Source organism: Hemibagrus wyckioides, linkage group LG06, assembly GCF_019097595.1.
Source record: "Hemibagrus wyckioides isolate EC202008001 linkage group LG06, SWU_Hwy_1.0, whole genome shotgun sequence".
Taxonomy (NCBI): domain Eukaryota; kingdom Metazoa; phylum Chordata; class Actinopteri; order Siluriformes; family Bagridae; genus Hemibagrus; species Hemibagrus wyckioides.
In genome coordinates this window covers 42,576,653-42,599,691 of record NC_080715.1, presented here as the reverse complement: position 1 = coordinate 42,599,691, position 23,039 = coordinate 42,576,653, and the positions used below count along the sequence as shown (strand labels likewise).

The 23,039-nt window shown below is 41.8% G+C and overlaps 1 protein-coding gene across 3 annotated transcripts in view; it reads right to left on the bottom strand.

Moving 5' to 3' along the window:
* Positions 1-7,191: 7,191 nt before the first annotated feature.
* med23 (mediator complex subunit 23) overlaps positions 7,192-23,039 on the bottom strand; it is a 51,375-nt gene continuing 35,527 nt past the window's right edge. The window contains exons 19-29 of one of the 3 annotated variants that reach the window (XM_058392188.1): positions 22,160-22,365; positions 20,004-20,184; positions 18,927-19,097; positions 16,508-16,724; positions 16,010-16,246; positions 15,274-15,439; positions 15,035-15,107; positions 11,711-11,925; positions 10,454-10,574; positions 9,818-9,949; positions 7,192-8,171 (exon numbers count right to left, since the gene is read on the bottom strand). In XM_058392188.1, the coding sequence (XP_058248171.1) occupies positions 7,980-8,171; positions 9,818-9,949; positions 10,454-10,574; positions 11,711-11,925; positions 15,035-15,107; positions 15,274-15,439; positions 16,010-16,246; positions 16,508-16,724; positions 18,927-19,097; positions 20,004-20,184; positions 22,160-22,365 (1,911 nt within the window). In that variant the 3' untranslated portion in view covers positions 7,192-7,979. The other 2 variants (XM_058392190.1, XM_058392189.1) reach the window with 2 other exon arrangements.

Sequence of the window (23,039 nt, the reverse complement as noted above, 5' to 3'; positions counted from 1 at the left end):
TATCACTCATTTTAGCAAGCAAGCTAGGAATTAGCTCTCACTCAGGCGATTTTAATGTTGATCTCATACACTCTTCTGCTTTGTTTAATTCTTTTTCCTTTATGAATGATCATATTCGGTAAAATAGGAAGCGAAGCATGTGCCGTAGCATTCAGTCTGAAAGAATGTCTCAAACATGCGCTAATCAGCTAGCTAAATTCCAGCATTTCCTCAGGGAACTAGCTAGCCAAGCTTGACGTCCTGGTCTTCCTCCACTGAGAGACGATCGGTTCAGTTGCTGTGATTTAACTGAAAAGAGAGAGACGTTTCAGTGAAACTCCTTTTTCACACCACAGCTTTAATCCTTCCCTGATTCTCGGTGAGTGATCGGTGACTCAGATTAACATCTTCATCATCATCTTACTCATCAGTGTAATGATCCACACTGTACATGTGAAGCAGACCGCCACTGATGACCTGGTCAGCATCGAGTGTCTTTGTCATGTCCCACTCCACAGTGGTGGTTAATATGAAGCTGATATGAAGTGGACACCCAGGACTTTGTAGTGTTTCAGAAGGATTTCTGTTTTTCTCTAGACTACTAGGTGATAAATTCATGGAAAAGATCCAATAAAACAATAACCGTTATCTTTTTCCACATAAATCTTCAAGGTAAACGTTGATATCAAACCCATTTCTGCTCTCAGAGATGCTCCGAGTGCTTGCTCGTCTAAAAAGCAGCTCAGATTTCATCTTCAACCAGTAAAATTCTGTGTAAAGTTCTCCATCAGAGGGAAAACACACACTGAAAGCCATTTTAGATCAGACTCATCATCATTCACTTCTTTACACCGAGTGAAAACGTCCCAGTTCTGTTCCACCTCTGGACTGGGAGAAATGGTTCATTTAAGAAACCTTTCCCCGTATCACTGATCACACTGTTTATTCCCAGTGAAGAATCTGCTCTACACGCCCCTGTGAGTGAGGGGTTGCTATAGAAACCATAATCTAGGCGTTAATATAAATCCGTATGTAAGATTTTCGCAGGAGACGGCCTTCTGTCAGTCGCACATGGAGCTGATTGACGTTTACTGTAATAAAGTTTTACAGAAGGATTCTTTTAAAAAACAAAAAGAGCTACGACTGAAGCGTAAACATCCGCCGGTCAGAGAGGCGAGTCGGACCGCAGCCCTTCTCAGATTATTGCCCGAGATTAAACAGGGATGAAGGCAGGATGAGGAAAATCTCCCGCTTATCTTACGGAAATAAATAAATAAATAAATAAATAAATACGGTCCCCACGAGGTCAGCACTGTGTTTGTGCGGACATTCGGTCCTCGTAAACGGTACAAAAACACGTCCACACACACACACACAAAATGAAAAATCTCTTCCTTAAGCCATCGGTCTGGTGGTCAGTCCTGTAACCATGGTAACATTTAGGGCTTTTGAGGTGGGGGCTCAGCGATGTGTTCAGAGAAAGAAGCAGCAAGTTCGTTCCTGATAAGGAATGCTAACACACACACACACAGCAGGAGGATAATAAACCCATCTGCAGGTGAGTGCTGGAGATTTCAGCGTGCAGGGGAATTCCTCCTCATGATTTTTGCATTAATTATCCTGTCAATCAACCAAACACTCTATTCCTCATCATGCCCTCCACCTTCTAGGTCTAATGTGTGTGTGAGGATTTTCACATTATTATGCCCATGTATCGCCGTGTTTACATTAGCGGCGACGCTCCAGAAAATACACTCCGCTTACTGTTTGATTAGCTAGATTTCAACACAACACGGAAAGCTGCAGCTGGAAATCAGCATTCATCCACAAGAGTAAAGAGTGTCCTTCTAGAAACGTCCGTCCGTTCGGCCGCCATCTTGGAGCAGTTTTTCCCTCTAATATGAGACCAGGCTACTAGCTACTGTGGAATAAAAATTCTGTTCTACTCACTATCTACATTACTACATAATCTGACTCCAGTTCCACACTGACCCGACAGCTCAGTCTGAGTGAGACTCTAACTAAATAAGACTCTTAACTAAATAAGACAAATCATGTAGACTAGATGAATGCAGATATGAGATTTTATTTGTAATCAGCGCTGATACAAGAATTGAGATGCTCACGCACGAATGTCCCAACAACTTCTACCTTGGCATCACCAAACACCGTCTTTTTATTCATTTTCCTTATCTTCTCCAAAAGTAACACGTCTGCTGAGAAAGTCCCACCTATTTTTTCTTTTTAGAGCATTAGGTTCTTTTTTTACACCATTGTCTTTGAATTTATAACTTTTTGAATACCATTACAATTAAACTTTCGCAAATCATTATATTAAAAATGTGGGCGTCTCCGCCCCCACCAGTGGGATTTTCTTCAGCCTCACTTTCTCAGGTGACTCATTCATCCTCAGTGGACAGCATGGGTAAGTTCTCAGTTCCACAGGGGCCTACCCCCATCTTTGTTCCTAATTATTGTGATTTACACTTCACTGCTTTTTTTCATCAATCTTTCTCTTCTGCATATTTGATCTAGACATTTCGCCTGGTACTGCCATTGCTGTTCAACACGCTCTGCGTTTGCTCCATGATGAGGTCATTGCCTCTTAAGGTACCGGCAGGGCGAGGATGGGTCACGATGACCTGGAGTACAGCTCTGATATTGATTGGTCCAAATTTGGCAAGCCTGCTACCGCTGAGAAAGCCTGTCAGACTGACATCACCGATACAGCTGCTCATTCTTTAAAGCCCTTGCAGACTACATGCAAGGCCAACGACCGAGCCACATGTTGTGTTAAACCCTATATTGTTCTTAAAATCAAACGATCTAATGAATAAACTTTACCTGATAACTCAATCATGCTGTCCCCTGGTTATTTTACACAACATCAAACACACGCTCCATACATATACATTTCAAACTATAAAATTATCTCCCACACTACATAACAGACAGAGACTCAGAAAGCAGAACTGCTTTTATGTTATTCCTTGGCCAAAAGGGGGCGGGGCTAATAATACAGATTGTTACATGTTGCTCTGATGCAAATGACCAGATTTAAGCATTAATCAGATGTTTACGGATCTGACCGGGTAACACTAGCAGGACAAAAAGCAAACCAGACTGTACTTAAAGGGGCAGTAAGTGACTTTAGTGCTGTAGTAGCAGAACAACACAGCAGCATCACACAGAAGTTTCCTCAGCGGCTTCCCTGTGAGAGATGGAAGACGAGCATGGAGTGTCTGGAGTTCAGTCACGATCAGAGATGCACTCGGTCTTCAGAGAGAGAGAGAGAGAGAGAGAGAGAGAGAGAGAGAGAGAGAGAGAGAGAGAGAGAGAGAGAGAGAGAGAGAGAGAGAGAGAGAGAGAGAGATGATTGATTGACAGTTCACTCAGTACACGTGTTCAGAGCGAGTGACCTCTAATCAGCAGACAGGCCGTGGAAATGAACCGTCCAGCGTCAGGGTGTTGATGTGAAGCGTGTCTGTTAACACAACGTCTCTATCGCTATCTGTCTGTCTCACTCTCTCTTCCCTGTCTGTATTTCTCTCTCTTTCACTCTTCCCTGTCAGTCTGTCTCTTCCCTGTCTGTCCATCTGTGTGTCTCTCTCTCTCTCCCCTGACTGTCTGTCTGTCTCTCTTGCTCTCTCTCTTCCCTGTCTGTCTCTCTTGCTCTCTCTCTTCACTGTCTGTCTGTCTCTCTTGCTCTCTCTCTTCACTGTCTGTCTGTCTCTCTTGCTCTCTCTCTTCCCTGTCTGTCTGTTTCTCTTGCTTTCTCTCTTCCCTGTCTGTCTGTTTCTCTTGCTTTCTCTCTTCCTTGTCTGTCTGTCTCTCTTGCTCTCTCTCTTCCCTGTCTGTCTGTCTTGCTCTCTCTCTTTCCTGTCTGTCTGTCTCTCTTGCTCTCTCTCTTCCCTGTCTGTCTGTCTCTCTTGCTTTCTCTCTTCCCTGTCTGTCTGTCTCTCTTGCTTTCTCTCTTCCCTGTCTGTCTGTCTTGATCTCTCTCTCTTCACTGTCTGTCTGTCTGTCTTGCTCTCTCTCTTCCCTGTCTGTCTGTTTCTCTTGCTCTCTCTCTTCCCTGTCTGTCTGTCTTGCTCTCTCTCTTTCCTGTCTGTCTGTCTCTCTTGCTCTCTCTCTTCCCTGTCTGTCTGTCTTGCTCTCTCTCTTTCCTGTCTGTCTGTCTCTCTTGCTCTCTCTCTTCCCTGTCTGTCTGTCTCTCTTGCTTTCTCTCTTCCCTGTCTGTCTGTCTTGATCTCTCTCTCTTCACTGTCTGTCTGTCTGTCTTGCTCTCTCTCTTCCCTGTCTGTCTGTCTCTCTTGCTCTCTCTCTTCCCTGTCTGTCTGTCTTGCTCTCTCTCTTTCCTGTCTGTCTGTCTCTCTTGCTCTCTCTCTTCCCTGTCTGTCTGTCTCTCTTGCTTTCTCTCTTCCCTGTCTGTCTTGATCTCTCTCTCTTCCCTGTCTGTCTGTCTGTCTTGCTCTCTCTCTTCCCTGTCTGTCTGTCTCTCTTGCTTTCTCTCTTCCCTGTCTGTCTGTCTCTCTTGCTTTCTCTCTTCCCTGTCTGTCTTGATCTCTCTCTCTTCCCTGTCTGTCTGTCTGTCTTGCTCTCTCTCTTCCCTGTCTGTCTCTCTTGCTCTCTCTCTTCCCTGTCTGTCTCTCTTGCTCTCTCTCTTCCCTGTCTGTCTGTCTCTCTTGCTCTCTCTCTTCCCTGTTTGTCTGTCTCTCTTGCTCTCTCTTCCCTGTCTGTCTGTCTCTCTTGCTTTCTCTCTTCCCTGTCTGTCTCTCTTGCTCTCTCTCTTCCCTGTCTGTCTCTCTTGCTCTCTCTCTTCCCTGTCTATCTGTCTCTTCCCTGTTTGTTTGTTTGTCTGTCTGTCTGTCACTCTCTCTTACCAGCCTGTTTTCCTTGTATCCATCCTTCCTTTCCTCTTCATTTTTTTTCTTTCATTAATCCTTAGATTTTTTCTTTCTTTCCTTCTTTCTTTCTACTGGATAAAAGTTGTTCACAGGTCTGTGTTTTTTATTTCTATATGAATAATAATGTGTTATTATTTTCTGTGAGTTAGGTTGGTTTTGTGTTTTATTGCCGTGCAAATCTTAAATCCTTTTCATGATAAGATACGATTCGAGTCAGTGACTCTGTATTTAATGATAAGTCTGAATCTTCTATGTGATTCGGATTCATTTAGCTCTGATCACTATGTGGCTGATTTGTTCAGGATCTGGACTAGGCTATCGTTAATCTGTGAATGATGATGATGCTAGTCTGTTACATTTATTTACACACCAGTTGAAACATGAATTCGTCCTTATTTTTGGATAATAACTGATTCCTGATCCAAGTGGTCAGATCATTAAACCTGATCTAATTAAACATGACCGGACTCTGAGCAGGCAGCTACTGAGGACGAAGGAATGGATGATGTAAACGTATCTGTGATGATATCATTTTAAAACACATGATGGCTTCATCCCGAATATCTCATCGTTTCCTTCATTAAGAGGATCAAATTTCAGCCTTTCACTAATCATCAGCTGGACAAGCTGTATGCTTGTGGTGGCTCAAGTGCTTAAGGCTCTGGGTCGTTTCCCGGGAAAGACCTGGAAGATTCAAGCCCCAGCACCATCAAGTTGCTACTGCTGGGCCCTTGAGCAAGGCCCTTAACCCTCTCTGCTCCAGGGGCGCTGTATCATGGCTGACCCTGCACTCTGACCTCAACCTCCAAGGATGGGATATATGAAGAAAGATTTTTACTGTGCAGTAATGTATATGACAAATAAAGGCTATTTCTATTTATTTTTTTCAAGGATCAAGCTGTAAAGAAACGATCTTGTCTTTCTCATTCAGGGAAGAAAAAACTCAGTGGATACAAGTTCCTTTTTTTAGAGCAGCTGTCTAGAAGAGAAAAGAAGCCAGGAATGACTTACGATGACTCAGTAGCACGCTCCTGCCGTTATCGGCATGTTCCTCGAGACTAACCTGTCAGACTGCACGTCGTACTCGAGTTTCCTCACGAACAGAGTCAGGCCGGCGAGACGACGAGGCTGGGAGTTAATCATCCCTCGATCGGGCTCTCAGGTCAGAGAGAAATGTCAGCTTGGCTTTTATTGATGGTGAGCATTACACAGTACAAGTGCAGGCCATCAGAGGATTCGCAGCCTGCTGTGCTCTCACAGTGGTCACCTCCAGACTGAGTGAATTTCTCAGCACACCTTCAAGCGCTCAAGAATTTTGCCTTTGGTGCGCTTAAATGACATGGACAATATAAAGAGCTGATATCAGAGACGAGGGTTTTAATGTAAGGACTGATTACTGAATCTCGTTAACGGAGTCATAGATTGCTTTTCTTTCATTATCGGAGAACCAACCTGAGATCTTTTAAACACTCTGCAGTCCTCTACAGGGTTCTTTTGAAGAAGGATTTATGTGTAAAAGGCGTAAAAGCAGAGACCATCAGAAACCGAGAGGACACATTTACAAACCGCTGAAGTAGCACAGATACGGTTCCTACTGAGGTTCCTCTCCTGTAAACAGGCAGGTTGTGGCAGATTTGATGCTCAGGAACTGTGCTTTGCTTAAAATGCCAACAAATTCCATGAGGATGGTTCAATCTGGGGTAGGGGTACCAGGAGGGTTGGGAGAGTCTCTTTGGATCATACTGGAGGGAGCTAGATTCTTAGACGCCCCAATAATAGAACTGAAAATGAAGAATTTATGTAATGCAAGCAATTTCATCGCAGGCACCGCAGCATGGTGGCACCGTGCCTCATATCCTCGGTCACATTGGAATAAAATCGGTCATGTGGATCGAACTGGAAAACAGGTCAGATTCAAAACCAGCATTGATCTGTCAGCTGAAGCCAATATCCCCACCCCCATGCACACAACTGAACAAACAAACCCTTTCACTTCCTCACCAAGGTGGAAAATAGGAAACGTATGAATGGGAATGTAAAGGATACCTAGTGTATGTGGACAGAACGTCACATGGCATACACGTACAAAATCATACGACTGAACCTGCAGCTGTGTTTATAAAAGAAAGAACACCCTTTCACTGAATCATTGAGGTGTGATTCAATATGTGACTCAATGTACGTCCAGCGTTTCCATCCATTAGCTGAAAGTGGAACCAGCTTACTCTACAGCACTCAATTATTCCTAGAAAACACATATTTTTAGATTAAAGAAGAGACTGCAGATGGGTCTGCTGAGAAATTTCAAAAATGCTTTATGTTTTTTTTTTTTTTTTTTTTTTTAAAAGACCAAAACACATACACCAAAAAAAATATTAGCATTATCAGTAGAAAAGTCCATGTATGGCTAACACCACATTATTTAGGTTTTAGTCCATGCACAAGTTTACATCCTGTTATATTTTTACTTAAAGATGAATAGCATGTCCAGACATAAGCACGTGTCAGCATTCTGCTAAATGATGTGCCCTGACTGACTTCATCGTTATTAGCAACCGTTTTGGGGGAAGTACAGTTTTAATGAACTAGAGAGCTAACAGATTATCAAACCCCGCTAAACAATCTGGCGAGGATTCCAAGAGTCTTTCTTGCATGATTTCTTTCCAAACTTTAGATGAAGAAAGGGTTCAATTTGCATGAGAAGTTAAAACTCGTATTCTGCCAGCAGCTTGGAGTCAATCTGGCGTTTGTGGCATGAATTCCACTCCCTTGGCTTTTAAATACAGTGAAACATGCTTGTGAAGTTGGTCCCAATTCTTCAGCCAGATAACAGCTTCAACAGTGTTTTTCCTTTCCTTCAAGTCGTTCCATACATCTATAAATCTACAAAAACTACTTTCACAGTGTGTTGGAACTTGTTGAGTCCTTGCTTGGATTGACTGATTGATTAACTGCTGAAAAGGACAGGGCCAGGTGAGCATCTGAGGGGTCACCAGGGAGTGGACAGTGGAAATGTTGGGGTAACTGAACAGAGATGGGAACCATATTAAATGGATGATAGAAGGTTTCAGGAGAACATTACAGCAAAGAGGATCACTGAGGAACTGAAAGAGGAATACTAGAAGGTCCGGTTCCAGTTTGAGGGGCAGGAGAAGATACCGTGGCGGGCTGGGAGGCAGATGTTGCCGTGACGACGGCCGCGGCAGGCTCCATCTTGCTGATGTGTGTGATGAAACGGAGCCGGAGCTTCATGGCTGGCCTCAATGTGCAGATGATCTTCTCCACCTGAGAAAAGGGTAAAAATTTGAAAAATATGATTTTAGATATATGAAGTCTGACAAGAAGGGTTTAAGAAAAATATAGAGATTTGTAGGGTTTATTTGACTGTGGCAAGTAAATCGGATGTTGTTTGAAGCAATGGTCAAAACTGACAGATTGATAGATAATGGGATCACTGGGGATGTGTTGCAGTACAGGGAGAACAGAAATGTGGGCAAAAATGGAATGGGAGGTGGTCCTTTGGGGAAATGAGAGGAAAAATGGTACAAATGGATGGTTGAAGGTCACTGGGGAACAGATAGAAGGATGGTTGAAGGTCACTGGGGAACTGAGAGGGATGGTAAAAGGTCAGTGGAGAACTAGCAGAGGGATGGTAAGAGTTCACAGGGGAACAGATAGAGGGCTGGTAAGAGGTCACTGGGGAACTGATAGAGGGTTGGTAAGAGGTCACTGGGGAACTGAAAGAGGGATGGATGAAGATCACTGGGGAACAAATAGAGGGATGGTTGAAGGTCACTGGGGAACAGATGGAAGGATGGTTGAAGGTCACTGGGGAACTGATAGAGGGATTGTAAGAGATCAGTGGAGAACTGATAGAGGAATGGTAAGAGGTAAGTGGGGAACTAGCAGAGGGATGGTAAGAGTTCACAGGGGAACAAATAGAGGGCTGGTAAGAGGTAAGTGGGGAACAGATAGAGGGATGGTAAGAGGTCACTGGGGAACTGATAGAGGGATGGTAAGAGGTAAGTGGGGAACTGATAGTGGGATGTTTGATGGTCTTTTGGGAACAGATAGTGGAATGGTTGAAGGTCTTTGTGGAACTGATAGAAGGATGGTTGAAGGTCACTGGGGAACTAATAAAGGGATGGTAAGAGTTCACAGGGGAACAAATAGAGGACTGGTAAGAGGTAACTGGGGAACAGATAAAGGGATGGTAAGAGGTAACTGGGGAACAGATAGAGGGATGGTAAGAGGTAACTGGGGAACAGATAGAGGGATGGTAAGAGGTCACTGGGGAACTGATAGAGGGATGGTAAGAGGTCACTGGGGAACTGATAGAGGGATGGTAAGAGGTAAGTGGGGAACTGATAGTGGGATGTTTGATGGTCTTTTGGGAACAGAGAGTGGAATGGTTGAAGGTCTTTGTGGAACTGATAGAAGGATGGTTGAAGGTCACTGGGGAACTAATAAAGGGATGGTAAGAGTTCACAGGGGAACAAATAGAGGACTGGTAAGAGGTAACTGGGGAACAGATAAAGGGATGGTAAGAGGTAACTGGGGAACAGATAGAGGGATGGTAAGAGGTAACTGGGGAACAGATAGAGGGATGGTAAGAGGTAACTGGGGAACAGATAGAGGGATGGTAAGAGGTCACTGGGGAACTGATAGAGGGATGGTAAGAGGTCACTGGGGAACTGATAGAGGGATGGTAAGAGGTAAGTGGGGAACTGATAGTGGGATGTTTGATGGTCTTTTGGGAACAGAGAGTGGAATGGTTGAAGGTCTTTGGGGAACTGATAGAAGGATGGTTGAAGTTCACTGGGGAACAGACAGAGGGATGGTTGAAGGTCACTGGGAACAGATAGAGGGATAGTTGAAGATTACTGGGGAACAGTACGAATGGTACTGACAGTGGATATCTGTGTGTATACCTGGTCTTTGACACTGTCTCCTGTGAACATGTACTTGATGTGGTACAGGAAGTCACAGATGGGGTCCATGTATGCCAGGTGCTTGCTGTGGTGATCCACAGCCTGCAGCATCTCATAGAACGCTACTCCGATCTAAGGATGAACAAAGACATGCATGAGGTTATATAAGAGGCACTGATATGAGTGTACGTGCATGAGCTTGAGTGTGTAGCTGGAGCAGGTGTGTATGCATAGTAATGCGTTACAGCTGAAGTCAGATGTCTGGGGAACTGGAGCGGAAGCTGTGTATATAAATAGAATTGTGTGCTCAAGATGGTCTTGAGGAAAAATGCCAAAACATTTAAATGCATGTGTGAATGCAATGGGGGAAAATATGTGAAGGTTATCATTGGGAAAACAAATTTCTGTTTAATATTAATGATAGACGCTGAATAAGAAGTAAGAAACCTGAAAGATGTTTGTGTAGAAAAAATACAGCTCATATATACAGGCTGGTGAGTTCAAGCTAAAGATGTGGTCTGAATTCTGGCTATGCCATAACAGAAATGAGCTACAGACATGAGCTCAATCAAAGTTAACCGGAAAACCAGGAAAGCGTGTAAGTGGAACAGGTTTACAGAGTGAAGGCATGCGAACCTCGAGCATGCAGCGTGTCCTCTCCTGCTGGAAGCGCTGTAGGAAAGGCCCAACCAGGTGATAGATATAGAGCAGCTGAAATTCTGTTTTCACTAGTGGCTTGAGGACCTCAGACAGAAACCTGCAACCGCACAAGCACAGAGGTCACCATCATACAGTCCAACCCTGCACATCTCCCCCCTCCTCCATCACAACCAATATAATACAAAATACAAGTGTTACATAAAGCACGAAATCATTCAGTGTCTGAAGCCAAGGATTTTGCAAAACTATTATATCTGTTTTTTTTTTTGCCAGGAATATATTTTTTCCCGATACAGCTCTTACATCTGAGCCAGCTAATGCAGCAGAAATGGCAGAACCACAGGACAGCTGCACAATACATCGTTAATCCTTATTGCAAAACTGACCTTTGCAATGCTGATATCATGCGATATGCAAATGAGGCTAGGATATGCAAATGTGCACTTTCGCATTTCTTTTCATTATTCACTTATATCCCACCTTCCCATAATAAGCCGGGGCACCTCACAGGTGTTCCAGGGTTTCTTAATATATTGCAAGAGACAGTGTGTGAGAAGGAGAGCGAGCGAGCGAGAAAACTTTCGGCTGAAGGTTAAACAAAAAGCTATAAACTTTGTAAACTCTTCAAGGACGCCATGTTTGTGTGTGTGTGTGCGTGTCTGTAAACCTTGGGATATTTGCCTTAACAAAGGCATTGGAGTGTGTCTGTTATGCCTGATGACCTTTGTTTCTCTGTCTCTCTCTCTTTCTCACACACACACACACACACACACCAGTGATGACAGTGGAGGTCAGCAGTTTGGATATTAGAGTCATATTTGGACAGATCTGGGAGACGAATCATAAAACACTCCTATAAGAGCAGCAGCTTTTCCCCTCAGAGAGCAAAGAGTGAGATATAAAGTACCCCAGATACACACACACAGTCTAAACAAAGCAAAGCACAAGTCAGTAGAAAGGTCAGAGGAAATAACACTGAATAGCTCACATACGCCAACACTGACTGTTAGCAGTTACTGCTAATTTATTACTACAGTTATTACCTGCTTTAATGTCACTGCATTTAAAATACAGACACTGAATTATAACGAAGATCCAGCAGTGCCTTGTTTAAGAAGAACCGTGTAGCTTATACGATGCATAAATACATTAACGCAATGTAAATTTTAGAGATCGGTTTACTGCTTGCTATCATTTCTTATCCCTTTTCCAGAGAGTTCTTTTGGAACCTACTTGGGAATGAGAGAAAGTTGTCCGATGCTGGAGTGGTGCCACACAGCGTGTGCTAACGCTAGCACGTAGCTGCAGTACATCTCCGAGTACGACTGGTGGCAGGCCGTGAAGTCCAGCAGCTGGAAGGGATAACCGACCCACTCTGCCTCCGATGTTAGCACAGGGTTGCTGATCACACTAACGATGCGGTCATGTAGAACGATCCAATAAGGCTCCTAAGGCAGAGAGAGTCAAGAAATCAGCTAAAAACCATGAAATTAACATCAGAGGTGAACTCTAGCTATGCTTTTACCTCAGAGTTGAGAATAATTCAACTCTGAGTTAACTATAATTCAATTTCAATGATACTTTTACCTCAGAGTTGAGTATACTTTAACTCCAGCTATACTCACCTCAGTGTTCAGTATAATTCAATTTCAGTTTTACTTTTACCTCAGCGTTGAGTATACTTTAACTCCAGCTATACTTTTAACTCAGAGTTGAGTATATTTCATTTTCAGCTACACCTTTACCTCAGAGTTAAGTTTAATTCAATTTCAGCTTTACTATTATTTGAGTATAATTCAATTTCAGCTATACTTTTATATCAGAGATAAATATACTTCAACTCCAGCTATTCTTTTACCTCAGTGTTGAGAATAATTCGATTTCAGCTATACTTTTGCTGCAGAGTTAAGTACATTCAATTTCAGCTATACCTTTACATTTCAGCTATACTTTAAGCTCAGAGTTGAGAATAATTCAATTTCAGCTAGACTTTTACCTTAGAGTTGAGTATACTTTAACTCCAGCTATACTTTTAACTCAGAGTTAAGTATATTTAAATATTTAAACAGCGTTGAGTATATTTCAATTTCAGCTACAACTTTACCTCAGAGTTAAGTGTAATTCAATCTCAGCTATAATATTATCTCAGAGTATAATTCAATTTCAGCTATACTATTATCTCAGAATATAATTAAATTTCAGCTATATTTTTATCTCAGTTAAATATACTTCAACTCCAGCTATTCTTTTACCTCAGTGTTGAGAATAAATCGATTTCAGCTATACTTTTGCTGCAGAGTTAAGTGCATTCAATTTCAGCTACACTTTTACCTCAGTGTTAAGAATAATTCAATTTCAGCTACACTTTTACCTCAGTGTTAAGAATAATTCAATTTCAGCTGTACTTCTACCTCAGAGTTAAGTATATCTCAATTTCAGCTATCCTTCTACCTCAGTGTTAAGAATATTTCAATTTCAGCCACACCTTTACCTCAGAGTTAAGTATAATTCAATTTCATCTATACTTTTATCTGAGTTAAGTATACTTCAACTCCAGATTTTCTTTTACCTCCGTGTTGAGTATAATTAAATTTCAGCGATACTTTTACCTCAGAGTTGAGTATACTTTAACTCCAGCTATACTTTTACCTCAGTGTTCAGTATACTTTAACTCCAGCTATACTTTTACCTCAGTGTTCAGTATAATTAAATTTCAGCTATACTTTTACCTCAGAGTTGAGTATACTTTAACTCCAGCTATTCTTTTACCTCAGTGTTGAGAATAAATCGATTTCAGCTATACTTTTGCTGCAGAGTTAAGTGCATTCAATTTCAGCTACACTTTTACCTCAGTGTTAAGAATAATTCAATTTCAGCTATACTTTTACCTCAGAGTTGAAAATAAATCAATTTCAGCTATACTTTTACCTCATTGTTGAGTATAATTCAATTTCAGCTGTACTTCTACCTCATTGTTGAGTATAATTCAATTTCAGCTGTACTTCTACCTCAGAGTTAAGTATATCTCAATTTCAGCTATACTTCTACCTCAGTGTTAAGAATATTTCAATTTCAGCCACACCTTTACCTCAGAGTTAAGTATAATTCAATTTCAGCTATACTTTTACCTCAGAGTTAAGTATATCTCAATTTCAGATACACCTTTACCTCAGTTTTAAGTACAATTCAATTTCATCTATACTTTTATCTCAGAGTTGAGTATACTTCAACTCCAGATTTTCTTTTACCTCAGTGTTGAGTACAATTAAATTTCAGCTAGACTTTACCTCAGAGTTTAGCATAATTCAATTTCAGTTATATGTTTACCTCAGAATTGAGTATACTTTAACTTCAGTTAGAATTTTACCTCAGAGTTTAGCATAATTAAATTTCAGCTATACTTTTACCACAGAGTTAAGTATAATTCAATTTCAGCTTTACTTTTACCTCAGAAGAGAATTAAATTTCAGGTATACTTTTATCACAGAGTCGAGTATACTTTAACTCCAGCTATACTTTTACCTCAGAGATAATTATAATTCAATTTCAGCTATACTTTTCCCTCAGAGTTGAGTATACTTTAACTTGAGCTATATTTTTGCCTTGGAATTGAGTATACTTTAACTTGAGCTATACTTTTACCTCAGAGTTAAGTATAGTTCAACTGCAGCTATACTTTTACCTCAGTATTGAAAATACTTGAACTCCAGCTATACTTTAACACAGTGCCTTTCTGTAAACGCAGTGAAGAAATGAAGCATGCTGACTAATGGACTGAGAGAGACCGTCTGTTTGTGCATTCTTTCTCTGGCAGCAACGATATGGCCGAGACTGAACGATCACTCTTACAGGTCAGGAAAGAAGTTGAGTTGGCTGTTATTTTCCCCAACTTTCCAAGCACAGCTGCCAGAGGCACAAGCAAAATCAAGAGCACATGACATGATTAATATTCCTGTGAAACATGATAAATTTTCCAGAAAGGTTTTTATAAACTCGACCAGGCTTACCGAGAATGTTTATGTGTTAAAGATTTTCTGCCACACTTGACTAGACTAGACTAGATTGTTTATGTGACTAGATCCTAATCAGACTGGAGCATTCTTCATTCATTTACATGCTTTACAGTTAGCCACTGTGATGGGTCATATGTATGTAATATATGAGGGAGGGATCAGTTATGATATAACATATTATGGGGTTTTTGTTATGACGTATAGAATGGTGAATCTCCTAAAGAATAACTGGATCTGTGTTAAATGTGTCTTGGCTGAATCTGGATATAAACATGACCAAAACAGAGCTGGTTTAAATACGATCTCAGTTTTTATCTGGGAGCACTCTGACATAACATCACATCACAGACTAAACTTCTCAATACTTACCAGAAAAACATTGCTAAACATTCTGATAACATTTTGTGTAATGGTTCTTGACAGTGTGGGTGAGAGAGAAAGAACAACAGAGCAAGAATCAAGGACAGGAGGAGGACAAGCAAGTCAGAAAGAGTGAACCCTGAGTTAGAGATAAAGTGTGTGTGAGGCAGGGAGCTGTACGTACAGGTAGAGCGGTGATGATCAGGCCGATCGCGTTCATCCAAGCGGTCACGTTCTCCCGAGGTACAAGTGGCTGACTGCAGGAGATAGAACAAACATGCGATTGAACTATACACAGACCTTCACACACACCATCTAAAAGACACAGCAGGTATACACACTGCCAGACAGATACTTCTGTCTCTTAGTAAAAGATATTTGTAAACTTGTGTATATATGTATATACACGTGATGACCTCTGACCTCTTGAGCACTACATTTAACAGTGCGTTTCCTACGTCCTTCCCCGGCACGGCGAGGGCCATCAGCTCCACACAGGTGACGTGAAGCGCATGTGCTGCTGGGTTTGGGAATTCGTTAAACCGCCAGTCGCAGTTTGGGAAAGGGCCTGGAGATTTTCCTGCCATCGGTGATGTGTATTAAGGACAAACAGACACAGTGTACAACCTTGCTAAACATTAGGACTCATTTTTCTTAAAATCAGTTTCTCCATGTTTGATCATCTGGCTGTTGTTTACAGGTCTGGCTATTTGACTGGCTGGCTTTCTAGCCTTGCTTGTTGGTCTACCTGTCTTTCTGTCTGTTTGTTCTCTCTGTCTAGCTGTCTCACCTTATCTGTCTTTTCATACAAACAGGTCTGTGTGTTTATCCAACACTCTGTCTAGCCTTGCTTCTTGGTGTCCATGTCTGTCTGTTTTTGACTGTTCCATCAATCCAACTCTCGGTCTATCCTTGGTCTGTCTAAAACAGCTTTTAACTGGATGGGACCTGTGTCAAAAAAAAAAACAAAAAACAAAGCTGAGATTAGAAAATAAATACTAAATGAAACAGTACAGCTAATATATTATATATATATTATATATATATATATATATATACATATATATATATATATATATATATATATATATATATATACACATATATATATACACAATATATATTCACTGGAAATGTTGCAAAACGGAAGAAAGGATATTGTCTACAAGACGCCCAATGAGTTTGCAGTAGTAGGTGTCGTCAGGAACCCAGACGTTGTCCTCGCGAGGATTCATGCCAAACTTAAGGTAGGTCTCACTGAGGCACCACCCGGGTGTGCGGTTATCCTTCAGAGAGCTCATGATGGCGTGGACAAGCTTGCGTTTAAGATTGGTGCGGTCACGGAGATGTCTTTCATAGTAGTGTAAGGTGTTGTAGAGGTACGTCACTGGCCGATCTGAGAGAGGTCAAACAGCTATTAGTTAACGAATAACTGGCTTAAAGCAGGAAGTTTGAAGAACAGAGAAATAAAAATAAAAATGAGATAATATAGGATGAGTTCAGAAAGCAAAATTGCCTTGACTTGAGCTGCTCCTCATTACCACAGTGGTACTTCATTTTGTCTTGCACTTACACCACTATATAAAGCATCCCCCTTAAAACAATCATCAGCAGATCTTTATCATGGACAGTCCCCCCCCCTTTCACTCCCTCTCACCATGAAACTTGTACAATCCCCCTAAGTGGTCCAAAAGGGTTTCCAAGGACTTGGAGACAGGCAGCAGTTCCAGGAAGCGATGGATGACGATGTCAAAGACGGGCAGGAAACGTAAACACACGTTGCCAAAGTAGATAGGCAGGTACTGTGGCTGTAGCTGCATGGGTGGGTTCACCTGCTCTGCCAGACCTTCAAAGTACAGTTTCTCTGGGTATTTCTGCATGTGGGGGAAAAGAGATAACCTTCAATTAGAGCCTAGTACGGATTCCAGCATTGAAAAAATGGAAATGAAAAGATACCAAGATCCTCTCAAAAGCTAACCCTGCATTTCTGCAAACAATTTCTTTTAAAACTCCAAAATGTTAACACTGCACTCTTTTTTTATTATCTTTTGTCTCATCTCAAAAGGTGAAGCTACGTGTTTCAGAAGAAATAGACAGATCCAGCACTGCCATAGGGCACAGGGTAAGGGGTGATTGGGTGGTATTGTGATTGAACTTTCTCTCTTTTTAACATTTACCACAGTTACACAAGAATGCAAGAGAGGGCAAACACTGCAAGTTTTAAAAGTCAGTGTAAAAGGCAGGGCGGAAAGTGCAGCCTGTAAAATCCCATTACGGAAATAGAGAGAGACAGAGAGAGAGAGAGAGAGAGAGAGAGAGGGAGGAGGAGGAAATCATTCCCTAGTCTCTATGCTGGATGCAATCTGAATAATAATATGGCTGAACAGCTTTTTGTTCCGAAATATCATTCATTCAATTGAGAAGATGAATGCAGCGGGTCTAAGTGAATTATTAATACATTCATCAACCGCAAACATCCTCTAGCACGTTTCTGCAGTGACGGACACTTGAGCTGTTAAAAGGCCTAAAAAAATGCTGATATGGCTGGTAATGACTGCAGGCTTGTGCAGCTGTGCTGCCATCAGGTAAAACGGATAATGCTAACTATACTGAAAACCTATATGATTACTGGGTAAGAAAAGTGATACTTTGGTAGACAACTTTACTCAACACATCAAAAAAGTACTGTACCAAAATGGCAAAGTTAGCTTGTCTTGTCGTAGGCTATATTTTTTTAGATGCTAAGTCACTTTATAGTACAATACCATAAGGTTGCCTGTTAGAAGGAGAGGTTTTTGGTATATTGTGTATATAAGGTCATACTCTGGTAATATTCCTATTTGGTGTGTTGGGGTAGGCCACCTTATGTTCAGACAGCGAGTGGTTGACTAAGGTCACCTTGTGGTAGATCTCGTATTCGGGGTATTGGGCAAGGTCCCCTTGTGGTAGCTCTTGTACTGGGTGTGTTGGGTAAGGTCACTCTGTAGTTATTCTCGTATTGGGTGTGTTAGGTGAAGTCACCTTGAGGTAGATCTCATATTTGGTGTGTTGGGTAAGGTCACCATGTGGAAGATCTCGTATTTGGTGTGTTGGTTATGGTCACCATGTGGAAGATCTCGTATTTGGTGTGTTGGGTAAGGTCACCTTGTGGTGGCATTGGTGTTTGATGTGTTGGTTAAGGTCACCTTGTGGTAGATCTCATATTTGGTGTGTTGGGTAAGGTCACGTTATGGTAGATCTCATATTTGGTGTGTTAGTTAAGGTCACCTTGTGGTAGATCTCATATTTGGTGTGTTAGTTAAGGTCACCTTGTGGTAGATCTTGTATTTGGTATGTTAGTTAAGGTCACCTTGTAGTAGATCTCATATTTGGTGTGTTGGGTAAGGTCACCTTGTTGTAGCATTGGTGTTTGGTGTGTTGGTTAAGGTCACATTGTGGTAGATCTCATAGTCGGCTTGTTAGTTAAGGTCACATTGTGGTAGATCTCATAGTCGGCTTGTTAGTTAAGGTCACCTTGTGGTAGATCTCATATTTGGTGTGTTGGGTAAGGTCACCTTGTGGTAGATCTTGTATTTGGTATGTTGGGTAAGGTCACCTTATGGTAGATCTCATATTTGGTGTGTTGGGTAAGGTCACCTTATGGTAGATCTCATATTTGGTGTGTTAGTTAAGGTCACCTTGTGGTAGATCTCATATTTGGTGTGTTGGGTAAGGTCACCTTATGGTAGATCTCATATGGGGTGTGTTAGTTAAGGTCACCTTGTGGTAGATCTCGTATTTGGCGTGTTGGGTAAGGTCAACTTGTGGTGGTATTTGTACTTGGTGTGTTGGGTAAGGTCACCTTGTGGTGGTATTCGTACTTAGTGTGTTGGGTAAGGACACCTTGTGGAAGGACTTGTATATGGTGTGTGGTGTATGATCACTTTGTGGTGTGATGTGTTTTGAACAGAAGGTAAGATATTCTTGTAACCAGCAACATGTTTCCTGTTCAGGTTAAAAACACCTCGTCGTATTGCACCTGTTGACAAGGTTACCCTGTGAAGAAACATGTTATGGTAAGAGTTTGGTAAGGTTACCTTGTGGTAGGACATGTGTTTGGTGTGCCAGTCGCTCTGTAGCCAGTGTTCCGGAGCGTTCTCCTTGACAAAGTCACTGACACGGTTGCGGAAGTCATTGGGTTTAAGGAGGAGGAGCTGGATGATGAAGTAGCACACTTGAGCCTCGTTGCCTTCATGACTTCTCATCGCCTAAGCAACAGCAATCAGTGGAGGTGAATTGAAAAAAAAAAAAAAAAATACTGAAACATCTCAAGCTTAAGTAGCACAATATTAGGTATCAGAGCATGGCAAAATACTAAATTACACAATCATCTCCCATTTAAGGAATTTACCAGTTTACATCCCTTTAGCAGTGGAGATATTCAGTAATGCTGATATTTTGTTATCAATCAACATCCTGTGTTTCAACATCACTTAAGAACAAGTCTATTTCATTGCAGTCCTAAAAAAATTCAAGGTAAAAATAGAAAATACAATAAATTCCACCTTCATCAATAAAACCTCTACACTGTTGAGCCTCAAGCGGAGTGCAGACGAGGACTTGCAGGTAATTGCTGACCTTATTGATCAGCTAACAGCTAATAAATAGCATGTTATTAGAATTGTGGAAGAAGTATCGATTAGCAGACAAAAACTCTAGCCATACAGATGATTCACAGGGGAACAGATTAGAGCAGGGCTGTTCGGTGTTGTTCTTTCGGCTGCTCTCTCTTCAGGGTCGCCACATCGGATAATCTGGTATGCATATTTGATTTGGCACAGGTTTTACACTGAATGCTCTTCCTGTCGCAACCCTCACATTTTATCCAGGCTTGGGACCAGAGAGTTAACCCCTCAGTGGCTGGGGTGGTTTCCAAGCAGGGAACAAACCCGAGCTGTGGCAGGATCCCGCTGCTGGACCACCAGAGGACAGTAGGGGTATTCATATTTAAAGGATGAGCTTACAGCCTAGATTTTAAATCAATGGCTTTGTCAGTTGTCCACACAATTTTAAAAAATATGCCAGATAAAGATATTCACCAAACTAAGACACAACATTTCAATGCACTTTGACTGAAAACATTTTCCCCAAAATTCAATAGAAAAATGACTTACCAGGCAGAGGATGAGACGGTCCAAAGTGACGATGTTGTACTTCCACACCATGTCGTTCAGGATCTCAATGCACTTGTTCAGCTGCTGACCACCTGCAGACGTGGAAAACTCGTACACCAGGAAATCAGCGAACGTCCGGACGTGTGCGACGAGAGCGCGAGCGCCGATTCTCTCCAGAACCCTGCAAGAAACAAAGACGACCGAATAATGATACTCTAAAAACTCTCAATCATTCGGAAAAGTTTCTACAAGCTTCTTCTGGATGGTGGAATTTTCATCAGGACGCCAAAGAGTGGAAAAAAACCCCCATAAAAGTAGGCTGGGTGTAAGCATGTTGTGAAAGGGAATGAGATAAACTTCATGGGCAGAAGGAAAATAAACCATAAACATAAATATCTCCATAAGAAAGAACAGATCTTTAAATACACCATCATGTAGCTTTATAATTATTAAAAAAATTGTGAAGTACTATTTAACCGTGTTTTTATTGCACAGGAAAGTGTTATTACATCATAAAACACACCAGCCTATCAGGTTTCAGTATGCAAACGGACGTGTATGTAAACAGGATCTGGGTGACTTTTAAGTGAGCAAAAGATGTATACAAAAAGAGGACAGAAAATAGCGTTCGCAAGTAAATATAACAGCGAAGAGGAGGTTTAGTCAGTCATGCGTGAAATAAGGCAGTCAGAGGTGCGCTTCCCAACAAGCTTCAGTCATGAATAATAAATAATTATACACATCTCATTTAGCCCTGCTGCTTCGCTGAAGCCCCACGGCAGCAGAGAGTTCAAGAGTCAGAGAGTTCAGAGCGAGGAGAGTTTTATAATGATTTATTAGATAGATCAGTATGGTAACCAAGATCGTTTATGACGCCTGTGTTTAAACAGAGACGTGTAAGACCTCTGGCTCCATGATCAGGGCACATTTGGTGATGTGCCAGAGCTCTTTAGTTCAGAGCTGAAAATCTGCAAAGTCTCAGTTCTGCACGGTGTTTAATTTGATTTGCCTTCACCTTGTCACATTACTTTATGTTTTGTGACGGATCGGCCTAACGTGATCTATAAAACTGGAGCGCTCACATGTATGGTGCGAGTGCTAGCATTGGGGATGTCCTGTGTCTCGTAAAATAAAGCAAACGATCAAATCTACAGACCTGTGCGCAGTATGGGACTGTGCAATTCGATTCAAGAACTTCTTCAATGTGAAAGCAAACTCGAGCCTCGTCTACAAACAGGCCCAGAATTGGCGTTGGATGTAAAGTATGAAAATGCTTGAATAAAACCAGAAATGAATGAAGAATCAGTTTAATGAATGGAAGTGAAATGAACACTAAGCTAAACTGGTAGCTTTAAGCTTCCATACATTGCTCCAGTAAAAAAAAAAAAAAAAAAAAAAACCCCAAGGGCAAAGTGGGAATTTTTTTGTTTTACTTAAATCGGACCTCATTTATCTCGATTGCCCTCTCTCTCTGGGGCATCTCAAGACATTTCCATTCTCTTAACCACCTTTATCATGCGTGATCAGTCAGGCGGTGTGCTCTCAACACTAGCTGTGTTGTCATTGAGACATCGTGATCTGAGTCACAAGCAGGACGCGAGCAGGACGCGCTCGGTCCAACACAACACCACTTTGTGAAATGATCTGCAGCTGCAGCACGTACAAGAGAGCGTTTCAAGATCCTGCGAGTGTCGGTGTAAACGTCCTTGATAAATAACGGCGGCGCAAAGACATGCCGCCGGCAGGGCTATTATCTGTGTGTTGAAGCTAAGCTACTGTTATCGCTGTGAAGTTGAATTAAATCACGTCTTGAAGTGTTTCGTTCCTCATGTGTTTTTCGTTTAAATATTAAGACATTATCTGTGACACTAGTTCCTGTTGTCACTTACGTTATAGCAGCTATCTAGAGGCGCTCCTTCATCAGACTCTCATTTTTCTTTTTCTTTATATTTATTCTTGCTCTTCTGGTACAGCTTCACCTCTGACTCTGGAGACTCCTTAACATAACTGCACTCGTTTATTCTGTAAATGAGCCGTTACTATAGAAACAATAGCATTCTATTATACTCGCAGGAAGGTAGCACACATCTACAGGTAACAGTTTTGATTCTTGTTTATCGACTCTTCATCATGATCACAGGACGACGTTGGCTCACCTGAAGCCGATCTGGTTGATGTGGTCGGTTTCTAGAAGCATCTTCCAGAGCAGGCAGAGGAAGAGTGGCGGAGAACCCTGCATGGAGAAGTGAGTGATGATGTCGTTCTCGTTGGTCATGGACTTCCACTTGCGGTACTCCTCCTCTACGTTCTTCTTCAGGTTGAAGCGGCTCTCCTGAGGAACGTTGTTCTGCTTGAAGAACGCCTGTGCAGAGGACAGAAGAGAGAACGAAGGAGAAGAGACAGAGATCAGAGATCGTTTCTGTAATTCTGAGTAATCCTCTTGCATTATCTCCCGCGTCGGGAATGTGAGGAAGCCAAAATAAAAAAAAGGTCACGCATTTCCTTGTCGAGGTTTCCTCGAAGGAGCACTTCGAGATGGACGAAAATCAGTTGCGCCGTTGAGACACATCTTTTCATCACGTTTGTGGTAAAATGGTAGGAAGTCATTATGTTTTGTTCACAAAAACCCTTCGCTTCCATTAGCACGTGGCTTTAATCCTGAGGAGAGAGGGAAAGTGTCATGTCTCCCCACAGAGAGCTGCTTTGTCTGACACGCAAAACAGATGGACTGATACCGAAGAACAACAAAAACAACGAGAGCGAAGCAGGTTCTTTAATGTTCTGAGGTGACTAATGTACAGCATACGGATGTGTTAGAAGGCTGTGATGACTGGATTCAAAAAAATAAATAAATAAATAAACACAAAGAAATAAAACGTCGGTCTTCTTTCTGAGCCACGAGCGCAGCAACCAGAGGTTCAGTTCTCACCCAGGGTCTAAACAGGCTCTAGAATTACGTGTCCTAAATTCCCTCTGAAGCCCAGTTCTCAACCTGGCACTTCTAAAGGACCTCTAGAATTCCTTTCCAGGTTTAGA